This window comes from Haemaphysalis longicornis, unplaced genomic scaffold (assembly GCF_048455015.1).
Source record: "Haemaphysalis longicornis isolate Haplotype H1 unplaced genomic scaffold, Haemaphysalis longicornis Haplotype H1 scaffold_2, whole genome shotgun sequence".
NCBI classification, from domain to species: domain Eukaryota; kingdom Metazoa; phylum Arthropoda; class Arachnida; order Ixodida; family Ixodidae; genus Haemaphysalis; species Haemaphysalis longicornis.
The window spans coordinates 69,279,056-69,289,368 of NW_027526295.1; the positions used below are offsets into that span (position 1 = coordinate 69,279,056).

General features: G+C 50.4%; 1 protein-coding gene across 1 annotated transcript; it reads left to right on the forward strand.

Moving 5' to 3' along the window:
- Positions 1 to 2,721: 2,721 nt before the first annotated feature.
- On the forward strand, positions 2,722 to 8,449 carry LOC144167171 (putative zinc finger protein F56D1.1). The gene is made up of 2 exons (XM_077696527.1): positions 2,722 to 3,059; positions 8,086 to 8,449. The coding sequence occupies exons 1-2, from the start codon at positions 2,817 to 2,819 to the stop codon at positions 8,221 to 8,223; spliced, it is 381 nt and encodes a 126-aa protein (XP_077552653.1). The 5' UTR covers positions 2,722 to 2,816; the 3' UTR covers positions 8,224 to 8,449.
- The last annotated feature ends 1,864 nt before the right edge of the window (positions 8,450 to 10,313 follow it).

Consider the following 10,313-nt stretch of genomic DNA (forward strand, 5'->3'; position numbering starts at 1 on the left):
TGTTTATTTTTCTACCGACATCGAATATTTAATTGACTATTGCAGTTCCATAATTTCTGCCACATAAAAAGCATTGCTCTGCCCATCGTGTATTTCCTTTACATCCACAAAACTGTACAATTCTTTTTATTGCGGAGCTTTTTTTCTTTCTGGCCCTATTCCATTGTTTCCTTGACCTCCCTTTTGTTTAGAATCAGCATTCTGTATTTGCTTAACCGGAATTTCACTCAAGCCATGTCTGTTCGATTCAACGGCTAGAAATAGAATTAAATTTAAGAAACGTGCAACAAGCTCAACATTCAACAGCAATGCAATAAGGTGTTCTGCTAAGCCTAATAATAAATTTCACGTTACTGGCACAAAAAATAACAAAAGACGATTACTTAAGGACCAAGACGCAAGTTTGCTAGCTTCACCGCCATAATATACGAATGTGCCGCAAGTACAGTCCACTACGATTGGAAGGTTATCGTGGGAAAGCTACTCTTTCAAATGAAGCAGATAGAACACCAGCTTTAGTAAATCTTCCAAGCCAGTTTCGTTATCGTCGGCGTAGATAATGGCAACCAAGTCTGTGCTTGATAACAACGAATGTAAAGCTTGAAACCGAAATGGTGACAAGTAAGTCGTGCGGGTCATTGTTGTAGCATGAACCAGCCAAGAAGGCAGAGAAGAGTGCGGAATCTTGATTTTCATGGTTCCGAAACGATACAGTAGGCGACCTATGGTTTCGTTTCGGAACCATGAAAATCAAGATTTCGCACTCTTTCCACTCTTGCCCAAGCGCGCCACCGGCCTACGAGGCCGGTGACACGCTGGGCAGCTCGATGCTGGTGCGAGAACTTTCAAATCATGCTCGACTGTACTTCATAGCTAATAAGAAAACTTATTAGTCGTTTTCCTAAAGGAAAATATAAAACACGCGAATCTTGGTAGTAAACACCCACTGTTGGCCTCCACTTCCGTCTGACGAACATCGGGCACCGCGCGCCACTCACGAGCTCACTCATGATCACGCTCACGAGCGCGTGCCCGCATAGCCGCCTGCTCTACGGACGAACGAATCACCCGTGGCCTACCAATAGACCAGTGAACGGGAATTTAGGTCATCATCATCATCTTTTTCTAAGCTCCTTAAGGTGGGCTTTACTGTTAGCGTTCAGCATACACAAATCGCATGTTGAAGTGAGTAATTTGAAACTTCGCTTGAAAAGCAATGCGCAAGAAGCCTTGCCTACATATTTCCCCCTTCCATCTTTTGGTCTACCGCCCCCCCCCCCCCCCCCCGCCCTCCCCCTGAAAAAAATTCCTGGCTACGCCCCTGCCGGGATCTGAAGGCTTACATGTGGTCAGAGTGGCCTTCAGCTCATGAATAAAAAAAGGACAATTGTAGAAAGTGTGCGACTTGTTGCAATCGCGCAGGGACTTCTCTTCTGCCGATGTTTTGTTTCATGAAAGTTTGTGCAGTGTGCTGAACCGGACACGTGTTCGAAGTGGTGTGCAAGTCTGTTAGCCTGGTCTTCAAGTGTGTCTCCTGTTATTGCTAACCAGGGTGAGGCTGTGTGTCTGTTTTCCTTTAAACTTACGCATACGTGTCCAGACTTTGTGTTTGTCCGTGTACGAATTTATGCATGTAAGGAAGGCGCACCAACTCTCCCCCTTTGCCTCACGGCGCGCGCGTTTACAAAGTGCTTTTGCCCGTTTGAACGCGCACGTTTTTGCCGCGGCAAGAGGTTGTACTGTGCCCGAACCTCTGGCACTTGAAGCATCGGTGCGGGTTCCGAATGGTAGGATGAATGGAGCATCGAATGAAACCTGCGTTGATATGTTCTGGAAGCGAAGAGCGGTTGAAGGTCAGGATAATATGCTTCGTGGGGATTATCTTATTGCTGTCTTTCACTGATGCCCAGCGAGACGACTTCCTTGTGGAGGAGATGTCCTGGAAGTTGCGCCTGTGGAGGACTACGTGGATCACAGCGCAGGTCTGGTTGACCGCCGTGCGTCCCGGTAACGGTCCACCCTCCAACTCCCGTTCTTGTTCGTCACTGGTTCGCTGCAGCCGCCGGCCGCTGTCGCTGGTGGCTCCCGATTGGCCGGCGGGCGGCACAGCTCGTGCGACGGTCTCGAGAGTCTCGGCTAGGTTGTAGCCACCCTATCTCGGCGCCGTAGCTGGTGTCGATGAACTTGGCGGCTCATCTCCCGCGTGCCCTCTGCTTTGTAGTTTTTTTTCTAACAGAGTCTGTCTATGTCACTGCGATTGCTTCGCGTGACAGCTGCCTACTTCGCTTTCCGCGAATGAGAACGCACCCGTAGTTGACATGGGTTGGCTATGAAAGCTCCCGACGTCTCATTACAAATTGGGGGAAGCCTCGTTCGCTATCATCATCAGCAGTAGCAAGTTCCACCGTGGCTGCACGCGCATCGAACAGTAGAACCAGCAAGGCTAGTGACGTGGGAAAGGCGTTCGTCTGCGGCACACAACAACCGAGGCGCTTGCCTGTCTTCAGCGAGTTCTCAGCAATGGGAGATTTGGCAGGACCAAGCGGGGGGTCATTAGATCCCCTTAACGTCCCACCAAACTTCGGCGAAAGCCTGATTGGAGGGACGCACGACCCACAGTTAGCGACAGGTAAAGCCGTTGCCGAAAGTACGCGGCTGTAGCAATAGAGAGGAGTGCCTACCAGACTATTTTCCCTTGTTTTGCAGGACACGACGTAGCTACAACGGCTGCACCACTGACGTCAAACCGACGACGGAGGAGTGTCTGCTCCTACTGTGGTAACGCTTTCCGGCGGAGGAGGGGCCTGGTTACCCACATGCGCCTTCACACCGGAGAGCGACCGTTCAAGTGCGACCTCTGTCCGAAGGCGTACACCTCGAGATCAGCGCTTCGGTCCCACGAACGAGGAAAGCATTCGAATGCGACTGCTCCCAAGACTCGCGGGCCCCCAAAGGCTGGCGACATGCAGGAAGGTTCGGGCAAGACTCGCCCGGGCACGGAGAAGAAAAATAGGTGTGAGATTTGCTCCAAACTCTTCAAGGACTCGACTACTCTGAAGGTGAGACAAGATTTTATTCTTCGTTTATACGTATGATGCAACTACAAAGACCAGAAAGCGGCAGTGTAACTAGTCGCTCTACATAAGCGTGGTCGACGAACTTTCTACCTTTTTACTCCTCGTAAAACACATGAAATACGAACAGGATGCAACCCGTGTGGCGGGTCTCTCGACTTGAAACGCGAACTTGAGAAGTGATGGAGCTATTTCCTTGATTACGGATTGTAAGTCGCAGTTAGTAAGATATCGCTACTTGCACACTTTATTAGGGGCCATGAAGACAAAATACAATTTTATTCGGTTTAAACGAACAAGCCTTTGGTAACCCATTCAGCTTCATTCCGGCCACCAAAGACGGTTTTCCAACGAAAGAAACGTAATATATATTAAAAAACTTTAAACTTTCCCGCTAGAGCGGCGTATTATGGGCAGAGGTGACGTAATGCAGGCAAGCAATAAAAATATCATTGTGTTAAGGGCTCGTAAGCATTCAACTGATACGAAATTGGAGGTCCCACCAGACTTGTCCAGTCATCGTCCAGTTACCTTGCCGGTAACTCACGTCGGCGGCCTCCAGTCGCAGAAACATTGTTCTGTGACGTCATAGAAAAAGTGCCGTAAAGGGGCCGTGGAGTCGCCACTGTTTGAAGTTTGTACTAAAACTGGTATCGTTATTAACGGGACAAAACAGTCTTTTACAGCGAAGCTGATAGCCTCTCGTTGAGGGTAAAATTTCTTGCTGTAAACGAAAAACCCAGGTAGGTCCCATCAGCTCTCGCCCAAGACACCGAGTGCATGCGTCAAACTAATGAGGCGTGCAGCATAGAGATCAGAATTAGTTTTGATAAAGAAAACTACGGGGCTGAAATTTGGAGGCTCACTAAGGTTCAACTTAAAGACGACTCAGCTAGCAATGAACGGAAGATGATAGGTGTAACGTTAAAAGAGCCCTGCAGCACTTACCATCGGCTACTATAGGAATGTATTTTGGGGTAAAGTCTATTGTCCCAGGATTCTCCTCCCTCAAGAAATATGAAAATCCGTTCACTATAACCGAAATTACGCGCGATGAGAAATCGCGCATAATCGTTCCTCCTCAACTCGACCGTGGATAACGCTACGAAAGCTGCGCGCTCTCGCCCGGAGAGAAGGGCGGCTCGCGGCGTTCTCTTCCGCGGCCTTCGATACAGCACAGGCTGGGGAGTTTTCTCCCTTTCTCCGCAACGTGGAGGGGTTTATTTCCGGTCTGATGCCACAAAAAAACCAGGCATAGGTGCCTGCTCGCAAGCGCGCGCTCGGGCTGGTAGGGCGTATTTGAAGCAATAAACGTTTGTTGTCGAGTGGTCTGGTTGAAAGGGAAGTATTGAGCTCATCACTCAAAACTCCGCGCGCACTCAAAACACAAAAGAAACGGCAAAATTGTGCCTAGAGGTTCAGGAATAGAAGAGGTTCGTTCACATCGCCGACGACAGCGGATCGTAACAGGAAATGTGAGAAATTAACCGCGAAGTTGACCAGTGACAGCCGATCGGACAGCCACGGCCTCAATGACGTCGTTTAGGCCATGCCAGGGGTGCATAATGAAGAGAACTGAAGAGAGCACGGTTGGTTTTTCCGCGTGTTTCACAGCGATTTTCGCGCTCACCGCTTCACGTGCACGTGTAATATTTGGCTCAGGTATATCTGGTAGGGTAAGCTAAGTGTCGAGCAGGTTTACTTGCACTGTTCAAAGAGTGTAGCAGGGTCCCTTTAAAGGGGCCCTGAAAGGCGTTTTGAGCACACTGAATTGACTAGCGCAATCGTTAGATTGGGTCGTCAACATCATCTGTGCCAAGTATTACTCTTTTACGCGCAGCGGAAAGCTCACACTTTTGTTGCAAAGTTGGTTTCTCACCCTTTCCTTCGTGTTTTTGGACGCCGCCATCTTCACATGTCTACATCATCGATTCCCAGATGTTCGTCATGAGCTAGACATCCTGCTATTGGGCGGCTTTTTCACGCACTTCCGGCAACGAGATGAGTCGTCTGCTCAGCGTCGGCTCGCCGGCTGATCTGCCAGCGGAGTGCCGGAGTGCTTGGACATTTTACGACAAACGAAACAAGTGTAAACAAACGCTTAACCGTTTGTATTAAATGCCACAGGGCCATAACACGACATGAATATTCTCTTACTTGAGTACGTTCCATAAAGAAAGCGTTGAAGCCCCGTGGCACTTCTCTCTTGCAATCGCAGAGAACGCCCTGAGCCGAATGCCCGGGTTTGACGCATACATTTTATTCAACTTCCAAACAATCCAGAGATGCGTTTCGAACGAACACAACGTCACAACATGCGTTGCAAGTCCGAACCGCGATTGACAGACGATGGGTTGCCTCCTCCTGCCCCTCGTAAATTCGGCACTCACCTCGCTCGCGGTTTGCGGGGACGAACAGCAAGTCACTTAACTCCGGCGCACAAGCCGCCGAGATGGCTTTTAGCCACGCACACTGCACATACCCCATGCGAGGTTGAGTCGTACGCCGCTTGAGAAAGATAATCCAGACCATGGGAAGCACTATCTACCCGCAGAAGCACAACGCATTTCATCGCGAAACAAAGGCGTCCAGAACACACACACCATCGCCTCCTGTAATGCCAAACGCATCTCGCACTTCCAAATGGGAGTGAGTAGTATGCCTGCAGTGCCCATATGCCGCGAGGTGGGGCCCCAAGCTGAACCGGGATCACGCAACCGTAAATGACTTCTAGAGCGGTTTGTGCCTTGTTGCCAGGGCGACCGATGTTTGATATTGTCAAAGAAATGGTGCTCGCTCCAGCGCGAGGAAGCTCAGAGCCGTGGCGGAGCATGTTTTGCCAACGTTGCCGCTCTCCACCACGCGTCGCCCCAAGCTGAACTGGCGTCTGTGCACGGGTTCTGTATCGGTTCAAAATGTCTTTTTCACATGCCGCCGGCAGGAATTACCACCTCCACAAAATAAGACCCGGCACCAGCGGGGCCACATCTGATACGGCGCTTTTTGAATAAACAGTGCGCTGTGCATCCAAGGGAGCGAGCGCAGGATCCTCCACGTGCGGCTGCGAGTTCGCCGCCGATAAAAAGTCGCGTGCCGCCGATAGCAAAGTTCTGCAGCAACGTACACCGCGAAAGGGCAAGGCCATGCCGCCGCACACATGGGGCCAGATTTTTCGTTCGCTTTTCCAGCCTTGAGCGGAGTGCGGAATTCATGGTGTCAACAAAGCTTGCCCGTAGCAGACGGCTGTGTGAGCAGCGCAATAGCGGAAGTACGTCACCGCCAAGGAGCGCAGCATCATGGGAGGGAAGGCTCGCTCGCCGTCAACAGCGGAGAGTAAGTTGAAAGGAGGAGGAAACGCGGCGCGACGATAATGCGCGGTTTTTGATTTACGATTTCTCAGCTAATACTCATCGCTTCAACAAAATTCTTGCTGGAGGAGATTGCTAATACATTGCTTTATTTGGTTACACGTACATCCACGCATCGGCGGAAGGTATTTCAGGACCCCTTTAAGGGACAAGAAGAGAGCGGAGTGGGTCAGGAAACAAACGTGTGTTAAGGGCATATTAGTAAAAATTAAGGTAATATGGACGTGGGCAGGGCATGTAATGCGAAGGCAAGATAACCGTTGGTCATTAAGGGTAACAGAGGGGATCCCAGAGAAGGCAAGCGTGGCAGGGGCGGCGGATACTTAGATGGGCAGATGAAATCATGGAGTTTGCGGTGATAACGTGGTCGCTTAGTACAGCACCGGGGTAATTGGAGATCTATGGAAGAGGCATTTGCCCTGCAGTGGGCGTAGACAGGCTGCTGCTGCTGCTGGTCATGATGATGTTGACGACGACGACGACCTGTCTTGCATACGATGTACCGTCCTGATTTTTTCCCCCGGCCGCTCTCTTTAGGTACGAGGGTGGTTTCTCTGATATCTTCAAAAGCGTTATGAAGACACAATTTGAGGGCCTATTCATTGTCATCATCCTAAACATCCTGTTTAGGTCGACTGCATGACGAAATCTTCTCCTATTGCCCTTCCTCCGCTCCTGCCCTGCGCTGATCCAGTCAATTCTTTGCCTCCGAATGGTATTTCCTCCCTCCATCGTGTTTAGTGGACTTCCCCTTCGTCTATTCCCGTCTATCGCTGTGCATTCTGTTACCCAGGTGGTCCGCTGGTTGTCGGTTCGTCTCTCGGTCAAAATTGCGAGGTTGAGGATCGCTTTATATGCTGTCCTGATCTGGGTGTTGCTTTTTATTTTCTTCGGTGCGAGTAAATTTGTCGTACGATAGGCCCTGCAAAATCTCAATCATAATCAGTAACTGCATGACTTTTACCGTTTCTTCTCTCTTTCCTGCGCCTCTCTTGATTAAGCGTTTTGTAATGTTGGCAACTAGTTAAGCACTTTCTCCTGTTTGACTATTGTGATTTGGGTCTGCCGCTTGAAGCTAGAACCACGCTGACCATTCTTATGTGACTGCTGTCTGCGAGGATGTAATCACCTTTCTTCAAGTCACTTTTAATGCCGCGTGGCGCCATCTGTCGTCCGCCAAACGGAGCTTACAGCGGAGACAGAACCGCGGGAACATTGAAAAGTATTCTTACGTGTCGTTTCTTTCGTCAACGCCATAGTATCATTGACATCCTTTCCACACTTCAGTTGCCACTGCGCCAATTCCACATTGGGGCGAGCCCTCGAATCTTGCTGCATCAGTCGTAGCTTCCGGGTGGCAGGGATGACGTATTTTCACGGACGCGTGCTGTGCACGGCTGATAGCGGACGGCTTGGTGCCACGGAGAAATCGAAAAATGAGCCTAATAATGCTATCGCGTTAAAACAAGCATCAAACCGCATGATGAATGATAATGCCCTGTGAACAATATGAACACCTCCCCTCGCGTTCCTGGTAGAGATTATACTGCAGCTTATTTCGAAAAGGCCGTTTGACGTCATTCGAAGCCCTCGCAGGTGACTTCAACATTGACATTCAAACGCTGAACACCGCATTTCCGCAGGGCCACATGCGAGTGCACGAGCTGGACGGCGGTAGACCCCACGCCTGCAACCTGTGCGGGGCCAGCTTCGCCAGTGCGGGAGGGCTGACGAGCCACCTCCGAAACACCCACGAGACGCCGTCTGCCTGCGACGAGTGACGCAGTTCCCCTGTTTCGAGAGTGCCAGTGAACGCTCCTCGGCCGACAAGTGACCGCGCGAATTCCTTTGACTATCGCAATTTGAGCAAGACGCAATGGTTGGTCCTTCTGTGTTGTTGAAGACGCGATTCCAGGAGCCATTTCCGAGCGCAGCCATCGCCTTGCCGCCATCGGGCATGGGATGCATGCCGTTATCTTCTGTACTTTGGTTGGTTAGAGCTGGTATTAAAATAAATAAGCAATACGTGCAACATTCTTTTCTTCCGTGGTCCCCGTGTTCAGCCGGGTCAGACATATTCTGTCTGCCCATGGCCCCGCTTTTGTAAACTCAGTGTGAGGGACAAGTGAGCTGCGATTATTTCGAAACTGTTCCAATTCGCTCTTATAACAACTGTAGGCATTATTTTGCTCAAACCTAATGATAATGCACTGGCCACCAAAGCGGCATATTTGTTGTGATGTTGAGGTGTAAGATAACCAATGGCTACGGTAAGTACCCCCTGCAGTGTCTTCGGTGCATCGCGGCAAACCTCGCCCGGGGCACCCTGAACATACAAAGAGCGCATGGAACGGGGACTAGGAATGAATGAAAGCACAGACATTCACCCGGTGTATTCATTCATGAGTATTCAGGGTGACGGTGAGTGGCGACACCGCGGACTCTGAGCTCCCATACATAAACTGTGATCAACCATGGTGGAGGAGAGAGAGAGAGAGAGAGAGGGGAAATATTTTATTCCAATTGGAAAGGAAAGGCTGAAAAGGGGTGGCGGGGTAGGGTTAAGAGCGACCTCATTCGAGGAAGCTGCGGTAGCATTCATGGTGAAGCCATACAGGCTCCTGTACTCGTCCATCTTGGTAGAGGTAGTCAGCCACTCTCTAGTGTGGGCTTGTTGTTTGGGCTGTCCCACAGGATGTGGGTTTTATACTGCGGTATTGTACAGCATGCACAGTTTTGGGGGGGTGGTCCTATGGTTTTTGTAGCGGTGAAGAACAGCTGGTGTGAGTAGCGTGTTGTTGGGGCTTGTACGAGGGTTAGCGATTGTTGCCGGGACGCTCGCGCACGGAGCAATACCGTCGGCCGCCCGCAAAGCAGCCCGAATGAGAGAAAAAAATTGGTCGCGTATCTGCTCCTTTCGACGCAAATGTCGACAAAAGACGGCAGTCTTTGTCGACATTTACAAAGTAAATGCCTCCCTTTGCTTTTAAGTGCAATGCACTTCTTAAGCGACCCTGAACCTGCGTCCACCGGCGATGTCCGCGCACGTGGAGATGGGCGCGCGCAGCCTGGCCGCTGACATAGCACATACCCACGTGGGGGATTGGCCAGGAATCTCCTCGTCTTCCTTGGCAACGGGGGGAGATGGGCGCGCGCTGCCTGGCCGCTGACATGGCACATACCCACGTGGGGGATTGGCCAAGAATCGGGCGTGAGAAGGGCTAATGCAACTGCTTAAAGGAGTACTGACACGAAATTTCAAAGCTGAGATCCGCTCTAGCAATCAAGTAGAACGACAACACAAATAGGTGTCTGTGAATAAATGCATATTTCTTTCTTTGTAGTTGTGTGTGTGTGTGTGATCTCTCTTGCGCGAACATTACCGAACCGCGCAAATTCAACTCGTGCATTCGCACTTTCACATTCTTCCCCTCGGGGAAATGCGGGGAATTTTTCCGCTCACCTCTCATGCTGTCCCTCGTTCGTCGCGCTCCTCTCAAGGTAAACACGCTAAAGGTTTGCTCAAGTGAATTTAAATTTACCGCGTTATACTGCTCCAGGCCGGGTGCCTCGACGCCAGCGCTGCCGTACGGCAATGGCGCGCGTGAATCGAGGCGCCCTACTACAACGTGGCCCTAGTCCACGTGCGTTCCAAGCAGAACGTGGTACCTATCCAGTGGAACGTTTCGCTACTGTTGCCGCTTGAATTCTTAAAATGCTGCCAGAATCTATAGTGGCGGGGGCAATAGCAGGCGAAAGTGTGATCTTTTTTCTGCAGTAGATGTAGTATTTTATTTCGCAAAAATCAAGCGTCTGGGAGTTTTGTTATAAAGGAACACTAAATATCCCTTGTGTATTATTTCCTGTCTAA

Coding starts and splice junctions, on each gene's coding strand:
- LOC144167171 (XM_077696527.1), top strand. CDS start 2,817: ATGCGCCTTCACACCGGAGAGCGACCGTTCAAGTGCGACCTCTGTCCG. Junction 3,060..8,085: donor AGGACTCGACTACTCTGAAG/GTGAGACAAGAT, acceptor GCATTTCCGCAG/GGCCACATGCGAGTGCACGA.